This window comes from Streptopelia decaocto, assembly GCF_964273445.1.
Source record: "Streptopelia decaocto genome assembly, chromosome: 2".
In the NCBI taxonomy this organism is placed as follows: Eukaryota; Metazoa; Chordata; class Aves; order Columbiformes; family Columbidae; genus Streptopelia; species Streptopelia decaocto.
The window spans coordinates 108,941,469-108,965,451 of NC_138655.1; the positions used below are offsets into that span (position 1 = coordinate 108,941,469).

The window sequence follows — 23,983 nt, forward strand, 5'->3', positions numbered from 1 at the left end:
CTTAAAAACAAAGTGTGTATATGCATATATTTGTATTCTCCATTTCCATATAGAAACTTTAACTAGAATTGTCCTGAGAAAAAACAGATGGTTTATGTAACTTTACTTTAAAAAAAAATCCTTATTGTTATGAAGTGGTAGTAGTGTGCATCACATTCTTATTGGTATTATGCTAAGTAAGATTTGTGTATGTCTCCTAAGCAAAGACAAGCACTGAGTACCACTAGAAGTAATATGTAAGCAGCTTAAAAAGCTGAATTTGTTTAAACAGCAGTGTTATCAGAATTAGCTACAGATAGGCAAACACAATATAATGCTTAAAATAGTCTGTAATGTTAAGCTTTTTTAGTTTATTTACTGGTTATACTTTTTTTGTGAAATGTGAGCACTGTCTTAAGCCAAGCCCGTGTTAATCAGAGATAGTCTTGGTTATAGATTTACATATCGGTTCTTTTTTACACAGACATAGAAGTATGGCCTATTATTCTAACAATGTAGTTAGAATTTTCTGTTGTGCTTCCATTGTAGGTGATAAAAATCTTAAATCCTTATGTTTGACTTATTTATATTTTAAGATTGATGTTGCTATATAGTGGCATTAATTCTCTAAATTTTATTCTTAGAGTCATGCTTACAGTGAATCTCATAGTTCAAAGAAGAAAGCTGCTTATTCACGTAAAGACTTATTGGTTAGTTTTTGACTATAATATTTATTATAAATATACTAACTGTGTAGAGTTACATACTGATAAAGTTATGGATAGATTTATTAGCTTGCTGACATACACATAAATGTTTTCAGGAAAAAAAGAGACCTCTTGTACTGACTAAATTCTGACCTGAGGTTGAGCATTTGAAACTGTGCTCATGGTAGTGGAATTCCATGAATGGAATCAGCTGAATAGAAATCATGTTCTGTTGGAGGCCTGGGGAAGGCTTTTGTGAATATGTAAATTCGCATTTCTGGATGAAAGTTTATTCAGTCAGGTTGGAGATATGTGCTCTTTTATTTACACTTTGTCCCCTATCACTTTAGAGATATTTTAAATGTAGATGTAAAGCAGATTGAATTTACCATAAACCTTGACATTAACCCAGTGAACTGTTGAAAAAGGCATGTGGATTCTTGTGATATTCCCAAAACTATTTTAGAAAGTTCAGTGTGTAACATATGTGAATATAGTGCCAAGAAATTATATATTTTGGATGTAATTTTTCAGAGGGTTTTGGCACTGAAGAATCAGCAATTGCATCAGGGATTGGGGACGTGGCCACCTGTGTTGAGGAAAGGCTGAAATAATTTGTGTATTTACTTGTTTGTATTACAGCATTTCTGTGTGCGTTATTGAGGCACCATTTTTCTGTTTCCCCAGTCCTTAAATACATGAGTAGGATGGATCTGTCTGCCTTTCATGGCCTATTGAGATATCAAGCACTACATGCTGAAAGCACTACTTTTTGCCATGTCTTCATCTCTCTGTTTTTCCTTCATTTTATGTATATATAATTTTTTTTCTCACATATACATTTATGTGCAATTTGTGTAGGAAGTGTCAAAAAACAACATAACTAAGCCAAAGTATAATTGCTAGGCTTTCAGCATGCACGCTTGTTATAAGGAATGGTGGTAGGGTGCAGACTAATGCTGATCACACAAACAGCCATTCCACTACTAAATTCTTAGGAATTTCTGTCATCTCTCCCCAAACGCTCTGATTCAGATTGGTATTTAATAGAAAAAAAAAAATCAAGCAAATCATTGTACTAATTATTAGCAAGTTTTGTCAAATACGTTCTTAATGTATTTCATGCTGCACTTATCAGGGCTTAGGTAAACTTTTTGGGGCTTTGTTATTTGTTGGGGGGTGGAGGAAAAGGACACAAAATAATTTACTACTTTGGACATGGTATTAAAAATACAGATAATGCTGATATATAGAATACATAAGTAGTTTGGGGTTTTTTTTATGCTTTGCTTACTTCAGAATGTCATATATGGGTCAACCATAGGGGAAAATTTTTACAGCATTCTGTACAAGTTCTAAGCTTGGGAACTTTCGCGCAATGTTGAGATAGAACTTTTATTTACAAGATCTATAGATGCAACTTTTCTCTTTTCTCCCCCCACAGAGTGGAATTTACTATGATCAAAGAAATTATAGCAGCCTTAGACATAGTAAACCAGTTCCTTCCTACCATACTCGGGTCTGTCTCCTCTTCTTATGTTAATTTTTCCGTGTATATAAAATACATATATTTGGATTTGCTTTCTTATGCTATATGAAACAAACTTCTCTTTCTTTCCTTCTATAAGACTGCAAATTATTACAGCTAGTGGCAGTTGAAATTGTATTTCTTGGTCTTAAGGGTTGCCTTTTATAAAATGAATGGATAACTCTGTGTTCTGCATATGGATTACTCTGTGTTCTGCGTATGTGGGGTTTTAAAATTAAAATTTCTGTTTCCTGATTGCTCTCTAATATAAAGAAAACAACTAGTAGCTGTGATACTTTTTCAAAGTCCTATTTTTAAAAAACAGCAACAACAGCAAAAAGTCTTTAAAGTTTGGTACCAATGTACTGCTTTTCTTCTACAGTAACAGGAGAGATAAAGCAATGGTCTGTTGTAAGATGGGTGGTATCTTCCAGTACCTGCAGCTGCTGGACAGGTTGAAATAAGTAGCTAGAGGAAATCAGCATGTCTTTTGAAAGCTACTTAATTTCTTATCATTCTTTTCTACAAATCTTCTGATAAAAATACTGGATTGTTTTAATTAATGTTTTAGATTATGATTTCAAAGATAATGGGTTTTCTCGGAGTGTGTATCCACACATTTCTTAAAATTCCTGTCTATTATAGATGTGAAATGTAATATTTCAATCCTTAGAACTTTTGGGGAGTATAAAGTAATAGATTAAAAAAAAATGTACACAGAACAGGTGTTTCTGACATTTTCTGTTCTTCACGCTACAGTCGTCTTCTCTATACAGTGATCCAGTGGCAACAACTAGGAGTTACAGGGTTAGTACCACGTAAAATAACATCTTGCCTATCTTTAGATGTTTGAATGGCCTCAGAAATATAAAATTACACTTTTCTTCATAGGTGTCTCCTTCTGTAAACACTGGTTTGATAAGAAGTATCAGTTTGGTTCGTAAGCACCATTTGCATGGTTGCCTTAAAATTGTATTGTATGGCCATGAGGCTTGACAGTATTACATGTGCATTTTTTTCATATTTTTAAATAAAGCTGCTGCTTGTGTGCGTTGTTCTGTGGAGGCAGTCAGTTTAATGTTTTTAACATTTTAAAATTGCCTCTCTAAAGAATTTTAGTAATTGCTGCTGTTTTACTGATCTTTTTACGGACAAGCATAAAGTTTATGAATACAACGATGATGAAGAACATGGGTTGCAACAAGTTAATCTAAGTATACTAAATAACAACTGCATGTATAATACTAAAAAAAAAGTATTTAAAGAACTTACTTAAGCATTTGAATAGGAAAAATCATTGTTAGGAGATTACAGAAATTTGTGGTAAATAAACTTTAAATACTTTCAAATAAGATGCCATATTTAAATTTAATAGTAATACAAAAATGTAATAGGATGAAAACCTAATCTGCATCTTTACAAAATAAAAAGTATTATAGTGCCATTTTAATGGCACTTCTAGTGTAGCTGGAAATGCCATTAAAATGGCTAAGATAGCTCTACAAAAAGTTGTCGTCTTCAAAAAGTGACATGCATGCCTGAATTTTTATGCCTTTTGCTGCTACAATAGTTCAAATCCAACTTATACTGCCATTTAGAGACATGCTAAACCTATGTAGAGAATTGTCAAGTATTCTTATGTAATATTTTTATGTAGTTAGTGAGGTCTTGTTGTACGCTTGGATTGCAAACAGAGATAATTTACTTTTTTGGTTTTGTGCATGTTCTTCAAGGAAACATTATAAGATCCAGTGAGACATCAAGGTCATAATGACTGCTATTATCTATAATTCTAATCTACATATAATTCTGATTTCTACTAGAGATGTAGGAAGAAAGCAGCATGAGACTGTAGTTCATTTTTTAAAGTTGTGTTGCCCAGAGCTCCTTTAAAAGATAAAGAGATTTCAGCCTTGCACTTTGAAACATTCTTCTTCAGGAAAACCTGCATGGACGAGCACAAAATAAAACTGATCAGTGTACAAGGTAGCTTCAGTTCCCAGCATGGATTAAAACTTCTGAAGGCTTCAGAACAGCGAAAACCAAATGGCAATTTAAATATTTTAATTCATTTTATTCTGAAAATAGTTAAGCTTTGGTTGTTTGTTTTTTTTTGTCATTGTTGTTGGTTTTTTCTGGTTGTGTTTTTTTTTTTTTTTTTTTTTTTAAACTCTTTTGCTATTGTGCAAGGAAAATCTTAGATTTATATTTGGAAATAAAAATCCCTAATAGTAGGAGGAAATGCTGCTGGAAATTTTTTAAAATTTTTTGTCCTTTCAAAAAGTGTAATGTTAACTGCAAAATGCGTAGATGGAATAAGATAGAGTACATTAGAGTTTGTAAGAATTACAGTGTATAAGAGCATGGCATAATTCAGACTGAAAATAAATGGTATTTCATTCCTTCTTTCTCAGGCATCTTTGTATGGTGATGGATTATATAGCTCATATAGTTCTCGCACTGTAAGTGTAACAGGCTTTTGGTTTCTTTCATTAACTTTGTTTTCTGGAGAGAAAAATCTATGAATATTGTGAAAATTTCCTTCATAACTTTTCTTTAGCCATCTGAATACAGTTATTCTTCAAGAGCAAGCTCAATTCGAAGTAGTCCTATGGTGAGCGTTCCTTTTGCATGGTTTGCTAAATGCTTTGATACTAATGCACGATGATTATGAGTGTTTACACTGGGGATCTTTTTACTGACCAAAACACAGATTCGATTTTTCAATTCTGCATCCAAAAAATGTAATTTGTCAGAGATTTGATTTTTAGTAAGACGTAAAGTTTTAGCAGGAAGACAGTAAAGTGGAGAAGCAATAAGGAATTTGTTTTTCTAAACATCTTTTAGGTGTTTGTAATATATATAAATGGAAAGAGTTGGAAACTGGAATATGGTACATAGTTGGGGCAGGCACATTAAACTGTTTCTACAATACATGTGAAAAAGTCTGTCTTTTTGGGAAGGGTACTATAGCAAACTTTGTTATATTGTGCAGTAAGAAGTCGCTGGCTCTTTTTTTATGGTGACCAGTATTCAAAACAGAGAAATTTGATCTGTACTGTGTTAAAAGGATCATTCCAAAGATGGCTTTTTGTGCTGCAGATGGATTTTAAATGCTTCTATGCTGTTTCTGCCACTGAACAACTGTCTTAGTTTCATTGGTACTGCTGCTTATTTGTCATGCTACATGAAAAAGTAAATCAATATTCTGGTATGCGCTACATTGAAATGGTCAATGATTTTTTTTCATTTTTAACATATTCTAAACAATGTTATAGATACTAAACAAAACCAGATTTGCAAAACTGGATGTTTTTAGCTACAACAGATGTCAGAGTGAGTTTTTGAGAGTGTAGGAAAACAGGAATTTTGCTGTTGCTTTAATGAAATTCCAAAACCTAACATCCATCTGCAAAGTCTCTTGAACTTGGTTCCTCTTAACATTGAGATTCATTTCTTAAAAGCATACACTTTATACTGAGATCTGATATTATATATTGCTATACATATATATATGTATATGTGGTACCAGTAATGCCAAGGTTCCATTCACTCACACTGGTGAATGTTTTAGAGTTCAAGGTATTTGTTTAATAAAATAATTCTGAAAAGCAGATTAAGTAAAAATCTTATTCATAGCTTTCCCTTTCTACTGTTTCTGTGGTTAATATTTTGGTTTCACTCTGGGTAGTGCATGGGAAGTCAGCTCAGTACTCACTGAAAATCAAAAGATAAAGTAGGAAACAGTAGAAAATGCTGGTGAAAACCTGCATGTGTATCTCGATCTTAAACTGTATCAGTTTTGATAAATCTATTGAGAAAGACATTAGAAGTACAAAAGGCATAGAAAGACAAGCAGTCAGGTTTATTGGATGTATGGACTTACCAACAGCACAGGTAACTTGGTTTTGAATGAAAAGAGCTGTGTTGTCATAGATTGTAGCCCTTGAGTTGTTTGTTCTTCTGCTGTAAGCATGATTTATACAAGCAGAATTCTGTTCAGCATATTTCTACTTTGTGAAATGCAAGTCAAATAAGGAAGTTTAGCCAAATCTCTGACTGTGTAAATATATTTACTTTGATATAAAAAAAAAAATTCTGTGTCAGAGAAATAGAATATAACCTAGCAGTGAGAAAAAATACAATTCTGTAGTCCTAATCTGATACAGGTGTTCATCAGCAAACTGTTTTATATGTAACTGGTCATATTTGCATAAAAGGCATCTCACCGTCTTTGATCAGAATAAGATGAGGCTGCATCACTCATGTACATCAAGTACGAAGAAATTAGAATTTTTTTTTTGAGTGGTGAAAATTAGCTAGGAACAATATTTTCAAACTGTTCATTTAAAGCTTGTTCTCTTATAATTGCTTTTAAAAACCAAGTATGATGTTCACATTAACTATAAAGTCAAGTCTTTTGAAGCAGGATGTTATCCGTACAACACTTTTGGTAAACCTACTGTTCTCAGCAAAAGCTATGTTTAATGTTTTCTCAGTTAAATATTTCATTTGAATTCCCATGGCAGGTGTATTTACTGTAGTATGGTTAGATATATTTTATCTTTACCACTCATGTGTAGCATTAGCATTTTTTCCTGACATTTTTAGGTACTTCTGACATAAGCTTTGGGGCTAAGCTTGTCTTCCATTGTACCGCCTCTTAAAGTTCTAAATGAAGGAAGCCCAGATCATACTCATAATTAGTAGTGTGGGGATTGTGTTAATTTGAAAAAAAAAAAAAAAAAAAAGACAGCATTTGTAGAGGAAAATACTAACTTTATAGAATCAGAAGCTGATAAATAAAAGTTTTTATGTTCTACAGACTCTTTTTTAAGTATTTTTGTAGCTTGTTGGGTGCTATTTTAGTACTAAACCCTTTTGTATGTCTGTATTTTTTTATTTTACTCCAAATGAGGAAAATGAAACAATAATAAATGTTCATTGCTTTTCATTTTAGATACTGTCAACTATAAGAATAACAAACATGTGAAGAGAGTGTTTAAAAACAATGCATATGCTGACTAAAGTATTCATATCAGTGTGGCACACATTTTATTCATGTAGACACATTTAAAATCGCAAACTTCTAGAAGAATAATTAAGATTTTTACAGCTGTTAAACTGTTAGAAAAACAAGAATAAATTGCAATAATGGAGATTTAACTTAGGATTTCTTTCTTGTTGGAGTTTGTTGTTTTTTTTTTTTAAATAAACTTTTGTTCATTCTGTGGTATCATCTTCAGTTCTCTCTCACCTTTCTCCTTATCTTTTGAAGTCTTCTGATTTTTCTGATCAAAGTGAAACTGCTGCTGACTATTTTAGTCGTTCCAACCGCAGGGGAAGTGTTGTTTCCGATGCAGATGACGTCCAAGATTTGAATAGTGTGAGTGCAATGCTGCTTGTTATACTGTGGTGAACACAGCAAATTTACTAACTGTGGATGTTCTTTTCATACTCTGAAATAATAAACACTGTGAAAGCATTCAGAGTTATTTAATAGCAAATAGATTCGGGGACATTTTTTGTATAAATATATCTGGAGTCTGAATTTTTAAAAAGCATGCTGCTTTATTTATTTTGAAGGGGATTTTGCCTGTTGCTAGGAGCATGTGATGTGTTAATGCTTCACATTTTGTGTGTGTGATGAGCTTAAGCACCTCTTAAATTTAAAAGGCTGGGGTTTTTTCTTATGGAAATTAAGTGTCTAGGTTTTTTGTGTGCTTTTGGAATACTACTACTACTTGCTTTAGTGACAAAAATAAATACTTAGAACTGAGCCCTTGTTGGTACATTTTGGGGTTCGTTGATCCAAGTTAAGATTTTGTCAGGATCCACTACGGGAACTCTCATTGTTGGCTCTGCTCTTGTACTGAATCCCAAGTCAACAGACTATGGTACAGGAAAATTATCACTATGATTTTCCTGTGTATTCCTTTAGTCCGAACGTTGTTCACAACAAACCCAGCTGCCTTCTCTTTATTGCTACTACCAATTCTAGAAATTCTTAGAATCACAGAATTTCCTGATTTGGAAGGGACCCACAAGGATCATCAAGTCCAACTCCTGTCCCTGCATATGACAGCTCCAACAGTTCACACCATGTGTCTGAGGGTGTTGTCCAATTCTTTTTGTTGCTTGCCGTCAAACCTTTTGTGTTTAACAGTGGAAAAAATAGTGATGTTTTTGTTCTTTGGCATGTCTTTGAAATGACAGTCAGGGTTAGCACATGCGGTAGGAGGAAAGGTTGAGAGAACTGGGCTTTATTGGGTTGGGCCAAGGGAATGCTACGTGGTGATCAGCAGCTTCCATTAAGCAAGAGCCAAACTCTGCACACCCATGCCAAGCAGTGCAAGAAGGGGCAGCAGCCTCATGTTGCAGCTTGAGAGGTTCAGATGAGCCACTGCAAGGAGCTCCACAAGGAGGTCGGTGTTGTGCTCTGTCAGGCTGCAACAAGGCTGGAGAACCTCCAGCTTTGGGAGCTGGTGGGACTTGGCTGGATAAAGCCACAGCTAACCTGGACTCTCGGCAGCGATTTGGCTTTGGGAGGCAGGACTAGGTGACTGCCGGAGCACCTTACCGCCGCTGTTTCCTTGGTTCTGCAATTAGATGATTTAATGTTCTTATAGTGCTTTGTAACTGGTATTGTAATAATGGATGCTTCAAATCAATTGGTGTCGTAACAGTTTACCATCACAGTAGTGACAAATATTTGCAATTTACAATTTCAGTACACCTCTGGAGATGATGAATTTGCCATGGAAGTGCAATGTTCCTTCTGCAGAAACCAAAATAGAAGGAAAATGGAAGATCTTGTAACATTTGTTTCTCCTTGTAGCAGATTTCCAAGTCTGTTGTCCTTGGACTGGGAGAAAAACAGGTGTTTTCAAAGAAGCCAGATATTTGAGATACCATACTTGGTGTAGCGTACTTGTTTTAGAAAATATGGCAACATATTAGTGTCTTCATTTGATTCCACCTATTTTAATTCATAGCAATGTAGAAAATACGGAAATCTACTATGTAAGTTTACAATATGAGTCTCCTAAATAAGAAGGGGGGATGGTAGTTCTTTTTCTTAGGCTTCAATACATAAAATATGAATTGAAATTATTTTGAGTTGCTATTAATTAGTACACTTCAGTTCTGAGCTTTTGCCAGAATTGTTTTTTCGTCCTGATGTAACTAGAGGTTTCACTAAAGAGATTAAAGGAACAAATGTGTTTTCTAATAACTAGGACGTTTCACACTGATGCCACTGATTGTCTGAAGTGCACTTGCATGAAGCTTCATGTTTGTTGTGCCACCAAGTGTTGTAGTCACTACCCTGTTGAAATAGTGTTGAATAGTGAAACAAATTTTGTTGTTCAATACTTAAAGTTTTTAAGAAGTCATATACCAATATTCAAGAAAACATTTCTGACTTTTTCTTTACAAGTGTTCATTTATTTTTGCAATTGAGGTAAAACCTACTTTTTCATGCTGAATATTTTTTTCCTGTCTTAATCTATGCTAACTTCTGCATTTTTTTTCATTATTTCATTTTTCATTCTTAAATATTTCTCAGTATCTTTGAACAGAAGATGGTGATTCAGTAGTGCCTCATTGGAAAAGGTGTATTGTGATTGCTTTCCCTTTTCTCTTTCAGCTAGAAGAAAAGAGTGAAAAATCACATTCAGAAATATTTTCAAGGGTAAGAGTTTTTAACTTAAAAATTATTGAAAGTCAGTGTTCATCCATAAATTTAAAAGGATTGAAGCAGTTCCAAAAGTATAAGTGTTGTGTGTTTTTTAGCAGAGTATTTTAATAATTTTTAAGAGCTTGCAAAGAGTTATTTTTAGATATATTTTTTATCTACAAAATATTAGTGCTTTGTGTCTTTCATTTCCCGAGGAAATAATTGTATTCTTCAGTTTACTTTTAGCAAGTATTAGTTTTTTACAGAATTTATTTTCTGTGTGAGAAGTATTTAGCAGGAAAGGTTGAATTTTAGCAGGCAAGGGCTATTAAAATTCATGTGCTAGATTCTGCTGGAAACTTTATTCTGAGTCCTGGGTGGCAGAAATCACAATTTTTAGGAATATTTTAAACTTCTACAGTTTTTCAGCACTGACAGCCTCCTTATGAAAGTCTTCTGAACAGGAGTCTCAAACCTGTAATGTTATGTTGACTGATAAGTCATCAAAGGAAATGAACATTTCACAAAGCAGCAGCAAAAGTGCTGGAAAATAATCAATGTAAAATATTGTCTATAAGCTAATATTAAGAAATGGTGTAAACAAGAGAGAGAAGTATACTATGACTGTGAATCAATTTATAGAGAGCAACATCAAGTATACTGGATATGACAGCATAATTACTGATACAGTGTTTTTCTCTTTTTAAGCCATCATCTCGCAACTCAATAAGTGCAACTCCTCTGAGCGGCAACTCATCTAGGAGAGGAAGTGGAGACACGAGCAGTTTGGTGGATCCGGATGCATCCCTCAGTGAATTACGGGTAAACTGTGTTTTCAGTGAATTTGGAACTGGTTTAAAAATTGTATTTTTGGTTAGGAGGAATTTTTTTTTGCTGTAGAACTTCTGATTTCTTAATACTAAGAAAAAGTTATGAGGATGTATTTTTTAATCACAAAATATGTCTGTATCTTAGTAATTGTTTATAAATATGTATAGTGTTAACAGTTTAGCATATATTAAAATAAGACTTTGTTTATGTCGAATTTGAAACAGTTCTGTCCTATTTGAGATGGCTTGGATTCAGGAATATAAACAAAATCTTAATTTCCATCAGGTTGTTGTGAAGTAACTATGATCGCTGTGAATTATTGCAGGCTTTGGCATTTGACAGAAATGCATGTAAACCTTTTATTGCTTTTTCGGCTGTAAATTATTTCCCCATACTTCTTATGCAATGGTTCATTCCTATGTCCTGCAGGATATCTATGATCTTAAGGACCAGATACACGATGTAGAAGGGAGATACATGCAGGGACTTAAAGAACTAAAGGTATCAGGGCTCCTCCCAAGCATGCATTCTGTATGGGTGTTTTGGGGTAATGGAGATACCACTGGTTCCACTAACTAAGGCTTTACTAACAAGATTTTAAATTTCTTTAAAGCATGTCTCTAACTTTTAATGCATAGAAAGTATCAACTTAAATTTGTCACATAAGTAAATCGTTAAGATATGCTATCTCATTTACGTTTAAAACATATGTTCATAATTTGGTTTATGTTAAAATAGTATTAAACTTTCAAATTTTTAGCAAGTGTCTTCTGTAAGGTAATGAGAAGTTGAATTTCTATTTTTCAGACTTTTGTTAGCAAGTAAATGGATACTCAAAGTAATTACTATGTATTGAGTGAGGAAGAAAGAAACAGGATATAGTTATGACAAATAATTTAAGAAATTAAGCATTAGTCTTCCAAGTTGCAGCAAAAGTACATCTTATAAAGCAAAACCAAATTAATTTTGAAAGATGTGCTGAAATGTATCTGGGCATGCAGGCAAAGATTAAGGTTGTTTTAGTGCTTTGCCATTATGAAGGACTTTTTTTTTTTTTAATATTTGACTTACATTCCCATTATCTTTGTTGAAATTATAGGTTTGTATTTTCATATTAGATTAGTGAAGTCTATCTGTATTTTGACTGGTTTAAATTAGTGTGCGTGCTTTTCTTTTGCAAATTTTTACATAATTAGCAGTTTGCAGTTAAAGTATTATTGTTTTCCCCTCTTTGTTGAAGGGAAACTGAATAGAGCAAATGATGTGGCTTACAAATCTCTTTCAGAATATTTGTTCTGTTCTCTTTCCTGTAACCTAATTATGAATGGTTCCTTGTAAAAGTAAAGAGAACTTTCCATATTTGTTGTATATCCACATAGAGACTGAATTTAATGACAGCTCTTTGTACTAGAGCATGTAACAGTGATGTTTTTAATAGGTTCCTCGAATTTCCTTGATTAAACAGCATATTAGATGGTATAGTAAAGAGAAGATATGTAATTTGAGCTGTTGAGTGTAGCAAAAACTGTTTCCTCTTTAGAGGATAAGTAACTTTGAATCTGATAGCTATATGTTTACGTGAAGTACATCTTGTTTTAATCATATTGCCATATGAATATTAAAAGGACTTCAAAGAGTAGTAGATTACAAGATTATTAGACATGGCTATGATTGTACTAAATTTGAATAAAATGCGAGATTCATATTTTCAGAACGGATCTAACTCTCACACTTTTGCATATTTGCCAGCATCTCATGACTACTCTTCCGAATCATTACTAATGTGCTATTATTTGTTGTAATCCATTACAGTTACCAAAGAGCACAGGTGTGCAACAGACAGTAAGATCTTGATCTATGCTTGACTTACAAAATGGAATTGCATTTTATGCTATGGTTAATACTGAATACTATCTTCCTAAGTTAATTTGCATTCTGTAGAGATTCTTTCAGTAACCCTTTGTAATTAGGAAGGTATTGCCTTTTTCCCAACTTCTGCTTTAGCAGTTTTGTCTTGTGTATGTTAGTTACTAGGATACCTGTTTTTACACTCCTTTTAAATGGTGGGGTTTTTTTCAATGGCTGAGTAACAGTGATATGTAATCATGCTAACTCTATTTCTGTGGTTGCCCATCCCTCGTGCTACAAAGAGTGTGGTTTTTACCTGGCTACAAATCTGCTGGGTGTCAGCAGAATAAACTCTAATGTGGATAGTTCTGATTTAGTGATTTAGTTAGGTCTTTTCATGTCTCAGTCTGATTCAGTTTTATTGATTCTTTCTATATTCCCTTGCATCAACTAGAAAGGAATCTTTTTTTTTTCCTCAAAATGTTTCTTTTATGCAGTTAACAGAGCATTCCCTTGATGTCTGCTGGGTTTAATCATCTTATTCTAGCCAAGTAGGCTAATTTGCATAGCCCTTTGACTTTGCTAAGAATTGTGGGTGGTACTTCTTCATAGCTTTAGGTTATGTGGAGAGCCTTATTATCTGTTTTCCTTCCAGCCTGTTCCCACTGCTTCATCCTTAGGCATTCCAATGCCTCATTCAAGTGCTTCAGAAATTCTTCCAAATCCATGTTGTTTCCCACCAAACTGGAAGATTACTGAAACTACATGGAATTCTGTAACCATGGGGAACATGTGTAATACTTTTCTTTGGAATTGTTTCTTCTTTTCGAGTAGCCTTAGCAATGTTGCAATTTTTTTATTTTTTTTCTTAACTCATTGGAGACTCTTTGGCATAGCTTTATTTTTTTGTTTTTCTGGGAAGCAATTCTCACTCTTCTGTCTCAAAATCAATTTATTCCTCTTTCATAACTGCAGACTTTGTCCCCTATTAACTTGTTGATTAATGGCATTTTAATCCAATCTTTTAAGCCCCAACTTAGTCTTCTCTTTAAGGCTGAAGTCTTGGAGCACCTGGCATACTGTAAGAGGCTGAGACAACTGGATTTGATAAGCCTTGGGCAGGGGGGTGGCATTATCATTGCTGTTTTCAGCTGCCCCATAGAAGGCTGTAAAGATGACAGGCAGACTCCTTTCAGAGGTGCACAGTGACAAGACAAGATGCAACAGGCAGAAGTTGCATTGTAAAGGCAGAAATTCCAATCAGATATCAAGAAAAAGACTTTTCATGACGGAGGCAGTCAAACACTGGAACGGGTTGTCCACCCAGGTTCTGCAGTCTGCATCTCTGGAGATATTTAAAATGAACTGGAGAAGTGCTGTGAGCAGCCTGATCTTGATTGACCCTGTTTAATTAGTAGATCGGAGCAGATGGTGGCCAGAGATCTCTGTGAACTGAAATTACAACATGACTCCACTCACCACACTCATGGAAACAATCAAGTTGGAATTTTTTCCTAGTTGTACTTTTCACTGAATTTTCGTATCTCCTCACAAAAGGACTACAGCATTCATTTTAGTCCTGATGTTTTCCTTCTTTTTCTCTAAATCAAATTATTCTTTGAAAGTCTTTGGAAGGTTTACTCTCTCTGACATTTTGTTTTACCAGTCTTTACAAGATTTGTCATGCTTCCACCATCACAAAAAATGTTTTTTTCAGTGTAATCTAAAACCTAAAAATTACTGGAATGTACTTACATATGTCCTTTTTCATTTGCTTCTATCTTATCATGAATCTTGTTTGCTGTTTACTGCTGCCCAAATGATAATGGTAGTTTTCTTATCTTTTCGCTACTTATATTTTTTTGTCTCTTCTGATCTGTAGTCTATCAGAGTATGTCTTAAGTTATTTTTTTCTAGGGTTTCTAAAATACTGTTTTTCTCCAGCACAAAATTCTCCAGAATTTAGTGAATGGAACAGAGACATATAAATACCCACGACTAGGATAAAATTATAAAAGTTAACATATGTACTTTAAGGACAGCTTTCTCAAAGTGGGGATTTATAACATGGAATAGGGTTTTGGGGCTGGGTTTTTTACATATTCTTGGGAAACTCAGGTTGTTACCATCCTCTCCCCTAGTATCTTAGTCCTACTGTTCTGTTTCCTAGAAAACCCCAGCCTGATGCCCTTTCTATGCTAGTACTTCTACTGTCATAATACAAATTAAACATTGAGGTTATGCTACCCGTGCTTTGAAAGAATAGATTGCATTAAATACTAGGGGATTTGTAGTAGGGCACAAACCTACTTTGGAAATGGAATGGCTTAATAGTTTTTATTTTCAGTTCTAAAATTAGGACTCAAACTCAACTTTTGTGTTTTTAGAAGCATGCATATTGAAATCATTACATGTTTTAAAAGTGTCTGGAGTGATAGTTGTTCTAGTATTTGAATAGAATCATAAAATCATTTTGGTTGGAAAAACCTTTAAGGTCCTCGAGGCCGAGCATTAACCTTGCACTGCCAAGTCCACCTCTAAACCGTGTCCCGAAGAACCTCATCTGCACGTCTTAAACACCTCCAGGGATGGTGACTCAACTGCTTCCCTGGGCAGCCTGTTCCAATGCAGAACAAATAGCTGACATTTGTTACAGTACTGAGGAAAAAAATAGGATAAAATAATATTGGTAAATTTGAAAGAATTGCATAAGAGCATTTATAGCAAGGCACATGTGGACATTCAGGTAGAGAATCAAGCATGTCAATCTTTACATGCTGCTGCTTTTTTTTTTTTTTTTAATCTCAGTAAGAAAAAGAGAGAAAATGTTTTCTTAAACAAGGAATCATTACTTAAAGTGTGATTACCTTAACTTCAAAGTATAAAGCACTACTCAAATAATGGACATTAAGTTATAGCTACTTTTAGAGAGATTTCTGTGATCTTTTTTAGTTACTTGTCTGAGTGCTCTCTGTCAGATTTGTTGCCTCATTCTGAACTACTTTCTTGTGCATGCACTGAAAATACAATAAAGCTGTGATGTTACTACCCTGTGAGTTTAGTTGTGAAGGTGGCAGAGCAGAAAATGCAAGTGGAATATTATCTTGTAGTTCTCATATTTTTATAATGATAACTTTTAATTGCTGTGTCTGATTTAACCTGAATAATGGAAATTGAACCGTGACCTGGTATTTCTAAAGAGAAGACATGAATTACAATTCAGAAACAAAAATAGTTGTGTGATTTTACTGTAAAAGAGGTAGTGCTCTTCAGCATTATGGTGGTATTTTAACATTATAACAATGCATCAAAAAGTTAAACTAATGTAAGTCTTTCTACTGTCTGTAGGATTCGCTAGCTGAAGTTGAAGAGAAGTACAAGAAAGCTATGGTTTCCAATGCTCAACTAGACAATGAGAAAAACAACTTAGTTTACCAAGTGGATACTCTAAAGGATGTCATTGAGGAGAAAGAAGAACAGATAGCAGAGTTCTATAGGGAGAATGAAGAGAAGTCAAAGGTACAGATTATTATGTCCTTTTTTTTTCTAATTATAAAGATAAACCATAGAAGCCTGGGTTACTTAGTAAGAACAGTTGAGAACTTCTGGATCAGTAGAAAAGTCTGTCTATCTCAGTGGCCAAAGATCTTCTGAGTGTTGTTTTGTTTGTGTTGGGAGGTTGTTTGTTTGTTTTAAAAACAAAACAAACAAAAAACCCAAACCACTCCCCACTAAAAAGTAATAATTTAAAAAAACAAACTAACAAAAACAACAACAACAACAAAAACACACACACACACACACACACACAAACAAACAAAAAAAACCAAAAAAACCCAAACACTAGTAACCTGAACACCATCCCCCCAAAAGAAACAAACCCCAAAACACATCCCAACCCACCCCACATACACCACCCTTCCACCTCTGCACCAATTATATGCAAATTAATTGCATTTAATCAATGCAATATACTAATGATAAAATATGCATTTGAATTGAATAGGGCATGTTCAGTCCCACTTTCTTGAAAAGGGAAGATCTGCGTGGCAGGTTTTTTCCAAGAATATTTATGTAAATTCAATATTTGAGCTTTTCTCATTAATATTGTAGTTAAATTTTTATAGCATCTTTTCTGTCCACTCTAGATTTTATTAAATAAAGTCTTCTGTATGGTAAATATCTGGAGAACTTACCTAAAATACTGATTCTGTGAATTTTAGAAACTTGGTAGGTAGAATTTCTCAAATTGTTGCAGTAACTTCATAGGTAACGTTATGTTAAGTGATATTACTAACTTTTTAATATTGGAAATTAGTGTCAAACTGAAAAGAAATAAAAATCATTACTTTGTTTAATATAGGAATTGGAAAGACAGAAACACACGTGCAGCGTTCTACAGCATAAGCTGGATGAACTTAAAGAGGGCCTTCGACAGAGAGATGAATTGATAGAGGTATGTTCGTATAAGATAGTGTCAGATAGAACTTGCACATATATATATGGTGTAAGACTTGAATGGGACCAACCATCATACGTGAAGTGAGCTTAAATATTATCTTACATTTTTAAGAAAGAATTAATCTTGTTTGACTGGGTAGAATTTAAGTTATCAATCTCTCTTAATTTGTAAAATTGAAAATATCTCTTCAAGGTTTTCAAATGTGTAAAATCATTAATTCCTGTGAGGATCATAGTTCTCTCATGATTTTTACTTTCTTTCCTTCCTTCTGAGGGCAGAACTAATGTTTTTATGGCTAAAATCTTTAGGATAGCCAGTAGTTCTGATGCATGAATATTACAAAATAATATTATTTGACTTTCTGAAAGTTTTCTTTTCAGTTATTTCTGATTTTTGTGAGCATCAACCACTGAAGTTTGCAGTAACTAATGTTTGCTTACCAGTCAAGCATAAATGTAGAAACACTGGTCAGTGTGTTATTGGGTCATAACAATGTTGCTGGGTGCATGTTGCGTTACTTTCTTTTCCCCTCTCCCTCCTTTGATTTATTTCCAGAAGAAATGTGCCCTAAAATCCCAGAGCTATTATCAGTCTTAATTTTAAAACGGTCCACAAAGATATATGTTGTCAGTAGTATGCAGGTGTCCATTTCCCATTGATTTTGGTTCTAGCACTGTAAGTTGTGGTTCAATTATACGTGATTTTCATACTGCCTTTTGGTTTCAGTAAAAAATTGTTATTCTAAGTGTATGGGCCAAAATTTCCACTACCTAATTTTCAAGAGCTATATAATATTGGTCTTCACTGATTGATTTCTTTCCTCATTAAGTTTTTATGCTCTCCAGGCAGAAATGCAGTAACTCCAAAAGGCTTGTGGAAAGTCTCAGATCTGTTATGGTTACTGAGAAAATAATATGCTTCATGAGCTGGAGTTGATATGACTTACTAGCAGAAGAAAAGGAGAAAGATTAGCCTAAACAGCAGGATTTTGCAGATTAATGCTGACAAGCAAAATCTTGGCAAATTCTGCTTGTAGCTCTGTCACTTGCTCTGGATTCTCTTTGACTTCACTGTGAAGGAAAAAAAAACACTTTCTGCTTTCTACTTTGGTTGTGGTTGATTGCTTTTTTAAAAAAGTATGTGAATCAAGAATATGCAACAGATTTGCTGGAATGTGTGCTTTGGTAGAGTGTAGGATATGTGTGTTGAATATTCACCAAATGCATGCCGTTCCTTCAAAAGTAAAGACAGTTTGTTCCATATTTAACATTTATTCGACTAACCTCTCTAGCTATTCACACTAGCAGATAATCTAGCTGAAGCCATTTAGCTTTTTGCAGAATCAAGTTCACTCCCTAGGAAGGCAAAAAGTTATCTCTAGCCCTGGAAGTTCTTATATCATCTTAATACATAATTATATGAATGTAGCAAAGAATTTTAGTTAATGTTTGCAGGGCAAACAGCAGAATTCAGTATTAGATAAAAAACAGGAGCACACTTGATATGTATTAATATAGTACCAGAGAGCAGTCAGCAGCTGGATATCACTTCCTGGACGCTTGATTCAAACTTTCTTCTTTATGCTTTCAAGGAGGTTTTCTCTTTTGTAAAATATTAATAAAACCACTTGTTAAAATAAGTGTTCACTTCTAAACAGTACTTGAAGGTATCTGGAAATAGCCACAGGGTGATTATTTTCGTAAAGAAAGGGCATATTACCCACAGTCTGCAATGGGAACTGTTAGTAAAAAAAAAAGTAACTCTACCTGCACTAAATTCTCTCATCAACATTAAGTGATTGACTAAAATTAGTTACCATTCTCTTGCATTAATTCCTAAGGGAAATATTATGTTACGCTTAGTAGCACCCTTTTTCTTTAACTTCATGCTCATAACTCTTTGGTTGACTTTTACTATTTAATTTCCTGTCTCTATTTTAATGTTTTCCTTTTTTTTCCATTTCCTTACTTCTCTTTTCTATTCTTCCCTCATCCTATTTACTACAGGAGAATCAACGCATGCAGCAGAATATAGACTCCATAACCAAAGAGGTGTTTGATCTTCAGGAGACAATTAATTGGAAAGATAAAAAAATAGGGGTATGAATCAAATATGGGGGGAAGGTATTTTTTCATTTTAGAAGTAGATGGGTGCCCCCCCACTCCAAGGAATGCTGTGTACTCCAAAGAAATGAAGGCCAATCCCAATTTAAATATTTAAAACATTTTGCAGTCTTTTTCTTCTGTGGAAAATGAGCTCCACTTCATCTTTATGCAAACAAAGATGAATAATACTAATTAAATCTGTAACATAATAAAGTGTTACGCATACAATTTTATAACTTTGTAATCTGATCCTAGGCGATAACAACATGGCCCTGCACTTGTGGCTGTTCTGTAGCACAAGTAGATTGCCTGGTGGTGAGAGGGAGTTCATTGGAAAGTCTTTAGAAAAGCATTGTCTGCCTTTTAATAACTGTAGGGTAACCTCTCTCTGTGTTTTACACTGGATTTTGACATGCACAGATTTCTTGGAAAATTGCTGTATTTTCTGGAGTTCAAGTCACTTTGAGAAGTTCTCTTTTAACCGATGGTGCCTAGTTTAAAAAAGCCCTGTTATTCTGGTTTTTTTCAACCAGCATTTATTTCACCTTTCAGTCCTTCAATCCATACTGCAGTCTTCTCTTCCATCATAATAGTTCAATATTTTTAATTTTTTTCTGAACATTCTTCTGACAGTTTTTTTAAATCTTTAATTAACAGTATTCTTGCCATGCTTACTCTTCACCTTTGGGTTCTGAACTGTTTCAATTTGTGCAATTTTTTTTCTGCAAGCACTTTTTTCTCTCTCAAATATGTTGTCAGAGTTTGCACAGAGCGTTTATATAATGTTCATAAAAACAGTGACAAAAACGATATTTTTTTCCTTCAGACAAAATTTTCCTGACAGTTTCTATATTCTTGTAAACACCATTACTAGATTTTTTTTTTGCCTTCTCAGAATTGAAGTCTTTTAGTTCTTAAAATGTAAAAATGCTACTGTCTTTCTCACTTCTGTTACCGAAAAACATTTGCAGTCTATTCTTAGCTTGCAGTTTTTGAGTCTTTCTCCCCAATGCTGAGTAGCTTTGCTCATTTTTACGCTGTTCCAGCTTCAGAAGTCTCTGAGAAGCTTCACAAAGTAGTTTAACTAGAATTTTAAACCGGTTTTAAAATATATTCAAGACTGCTGCCTCAGAGGAAGAACAGGAGGCAAGCAGAACAGAGACAGCACGAGTTTGTTTTACGCTGCGTTCATATAGTGTCCTGTTTCTACAAAGTGATTGAAGTGTGCAGTTGTACTTGTTCTTAAATTAGATCAGTTTGAGGACACTGAACTCCCAGGTTATATTCCTGAAATATACAGCTGTTTTAATGTTTGGTGACTCCAAATTGTACGTGCATTAGCAATGGCATGTCTGAGTTTGGTATAGATTTTGTGGAGGTTTTTGGAATACTTAGAAAAAAGGACCCCAGACAAGTATACTTTCTGCCAAATGATCAGATGTTAACCATACTGGTTTGTTAAAATGTGTCTGCAGAGCTTAGTTGTCATGGTTTCTTCCCTCTGCCCCAATAGAAGAATTGCAGAAGTATATTTAGTACAAAATTCATGTCGTGTATCATAATCTCCAAGCACACGAATAGCAGTTTTATTAAAGTTTTTCAATGTTGAATACTGATTAGTAATTTCTCCATAACTAAAGATATATGGTTCTATCAGTTTCACATCCTTCCCCGTCAAAGTTTTCTGATTTCCAATGCTTGTGCACAGGGGGTGAGGACAGAAGGGCTGTTTTGGAAAGGTCAGCAGCATCACAGGGCACTGCCAAGTCCCCAGGATCTCAAGTGAGCGAGCTCCGGCTCTGCCACTATTCTTTGAAAATGGCAAAGGTGTTTGTATCTTTAAGTGGAATACAAAATGATGTAATGATTAAAGTTCATCACACTGTTTATAATGTAGTTAGAGATCAGGTGTGTGTTAAGAAATGAAGGGACATTTTATGAATTGTTAAACTATGATGTGACAGCTAATGCCTTCACACATTTTGAATTACCTGCATTTTAAATGTTACACTTCCATACTAATAAATCAAGTGCAACAGCACTTCTTAATTTTTTTCTGTTGAAATTAAGAGTAATGCATTAAAACTTTGCTCTAGTATACAGATTCTAGATAACTATTGAAATTCAGCATACTGCAATTATTATGTTGGGCATTTATAACACAAAGTTTTACACCTTCATTTCTTTCTAGTTATCAGTCCATTCCTAAACATTCATGCATGACATAAGGTTTAGCTGGATCATTTTCTCAACAAAATGTGTGTACACTTTTGTTGTCGCTGTATGGTCAGAATTATTTGTAATGCATTGCAGTATTGAATTGTAATGGAATACTGGGATGCAGCTCAGTTCAGTGAAAATGTCTGATTAACTGCCAGGTAACACAGCTCCAGCATAGGTAGGCAAAGCCATCTCTGTCCATGTTGTAATTTTAGCTGCGATACTTTTTTGTGCTAAAATAGTGCTGTTAGTGTTTGCTGCTTTTTTCCACCTCTAAAACCTATGGCTTTGGTTTTAGTAAAGGGTGGTTGTAGTAGTTAAGCAAGTAGTAAATGAACTAGTATTTGTATTGGATGGCAGGCTTTTACATCCAAGGTCTTTTATGAGGTAAGATTTCTACTTCTACACTCTGTAAAAGGTAGAAAAATTAGTTCAATGGACATGATGTTTTAGGATCTTTGCCAGTTCAGTTCCAGGAAATTTTATTTCTGGCCGCAGAGTGCCTGTATTAAAAAGAATCACTTACTCTTCTGGTATTTGATGTAGTTTATCAAAATCTACCAAAAATAGAACCCACTAAATAAAAATCTATTATAGAATCTACTAAGACTTGCCTGGGAAAAAATTATGTCATGACAAACATGCAGCAGTGAGGCTACATATCAGACTTGTAAAAGGTAGTTGTCAGAGATGTATGTTTATATATATTAAATAACTTTTAATTTATTTTATTGAGCTCTTTGTCTTTACTTGTAGAAAATCTCTCTGCTGTCTGTCATATGCTTTTTCTCTGTGCCATTCTTTTTCTTGCTATCTGCCTGAACGCAGGCCCTAGAAAGACAGAAAGATTACTTTGACTGCATTAAGAATGAGCGAGATGAGCTCAGAGAGGAGTTGGCTGACCTGAAGGAAGCAATGACGAGAGGAGAGGTATGTTGGTAGCAGATACTTTACAGTAACAGAAATCCAGGAATAGGGCATGAAATCAAGGTCAATGAAAAAGAAGAATGGTTACTATTCTTGTGCAGTCTCAAAACCTGAGCTTAGGGTCAGATAAATGCTGCATTTCATTGTAACTGCTTAGATCATCTTGAAAAGCTTTTTAAAAACTTTTCTGTCCAATTATATTGCAGTACTGCTCTTCTCTGAGGTTCTTTTTTTCTTTTTTCTATTTTTAGAAACATGGATTAGTTATAATTCCAGATGGCACACCAAATGGTGATGTAAACCATGAATCAGTGGTTGGTGCAATAACAGTTGTATCACAGGAAGCTGCTCAAGTCTTGGAATCTGCAGGAGAAGGACCACTAGGTAAAAATATCCTAATACGCTTTATAGAGTATTTGAAGTCTTTGTTTCCCTCCTATTTACAGTTAGTTGTGATTTACAGATACAAAAAGATACCTGTGATGCTTCTGGAGTACATGTTTACACAACTTGCAAGATTGTGGGGTTGTTTTTGTTTAGTTTGTGCTTTTTTGTTTGTTTGTTGTTTGGGGTTTTTTTTTTTATGCTGAGTAAAAAGACCGATGTATCTTTTGAGTAAAAAAATAATAGTATATGCTTGGATGTTTGTAACTGATTACATCTCTTGCTCCACTTTCTCTTTTACTGCTGTCAGAAAATACCTTGTCTTTTGGAATAGCATGTTTTTCATTGCGTTTCATGAAAAAAAAAATCTTTAAAAGTATGTATAATCAATGAAAGAATTTCCATTACAGAAAACAATGTATTGTATGTTCTTTCCCTTTCCTTGAAATACTTCTGCTTTTATTAGGGTAAAGCAAGTTCAGTGTTTCATCACAATCATGAAGGGAAAAAAACCCAAAGTTTTGAAAACATTCAAAAAACAATGCAGACAACAGAAAGATACAGGTTTGGGGGTGGGGGGTATTTTAATTTGCTTTTATTTTTAGATTGAACAAGTTACTGTATGTGTAGTCAATCCACTGTAAAACTCAGTTAACATGCAAAGAAATATCTCTATAGACTTGCATTGTATTTGTACATATTTTTTTGATAGAGATAAGACCTGATACATGTTTCTGTTGTGGCCCCATCATAGTGAAATGCAGATGTCTTTGTGCTTTGTTTCTGTCAAAGTTACAACTTCCAAGGGAGCTGTTCTAATCTAAGCATGGTGTTGCTTGACAGGCTTTTGTAGCCATTGCTGATGTTCTGACTGGGCAGAGATAGGGCAACATTCCTGTGGGTCCTTTCCCAAGTACTTTTCTTGTGGTTTGAGAACACTTTCTACAAACTTTCTAAGCGTATGAGGAAGCTTAGTGCCTTCCCTGAAGACACAGCAGTTTTTAAGAAGAGGGGAAAAGAGTATACAATGAGAAGACAACTTTGTTGGAAATGGCCGTTGTAGATATTGGGACAAAACTGTGTTTTCTTTTTATTAAAAACAAACAAACAAAACCACAAAAACAAAACAAAAAACCCCCACCCCACTCAGTTGTTAATTTAGTTTGAAGAATTACTGAACTCAGAGGTCTTGCTTTTAAATTTGTTACACTAAAATAACGTGAATGAAAAAAAATTCCTGTTTTTCCTGCTATTAACTGGTATGTTGTTTTTAGTGAGATACCAAATTTTTATGCTCCCAGTGCTATTAGCTTA

General features: G+C 34.2%; 1 protein-coding gene across 5 annotated transcripts in view; it reads left to right on the forward strand.

Moving 5' to 3' along the window:
• LRRFIP2 (LRR binding FLII interacting protein 2) overlaps positions 1-23,983 on the forward strand; it is a 55,438-nt gene that overhangs the window by 25,869 nt on the left and 5,586 nt on the right. The window contains exons 8-22 of one of the 5 annotated variants that reach the window (XM_082045320.1): positions 624-689; positions 2,131-2,205; positions 2,974-3,021; positions 3,106-3,150; positions 4,629-4,676; positions 4,775-4,828; positions 7,493-7,600; positions 9,863-9,907; positions 10,601-10,714; positions 11,153-11,224; positions 15,920-16,090; positions 16,935-17,027; positions 19,040-19,132; positions 22,187-22,288; positions 22,537-22,669. In XM_082045320.1, coding sequence (XP_081901446.1) covers positions 624-689; positions 2,131-2,205; positions 2,974-3,021; positions 3,106-3,150; positions 4,629-4,676; positions 4,775-4,828; positions 7,493-7,600; positions 9,863-9,907; positions 10,601-10,714; positions 11,153-11,224; positions 15,920-16,090; positions 16,935-17,027; positions 19,040-19,132; positions 22,187-22,288; positions 22,537-22,669 — 1,267 coding nt within the window. The remainder of the gene's footprint in view (positions 1-623; positions 690-2,130; positions 2,206-2,973; positions 3,022-3,105; positions 3,151-4,628; positions 4,677-4,774; positions 4,829-7,492; positions 7,601-9,862; positions 9,908-10,600; positions 10,715-11,152; positions 11,225-15,919; positions 16,091-16,934; positions 17,028-19,039; positions 19,133-22,186; positions 22,289-22,536; positions 22,670-23,983) is intronic. The other 4 variants (XM_082045321.1, XM_082045322.1, XM_082045323.1 and 1 more) reach the window with 4 other exon arrangements.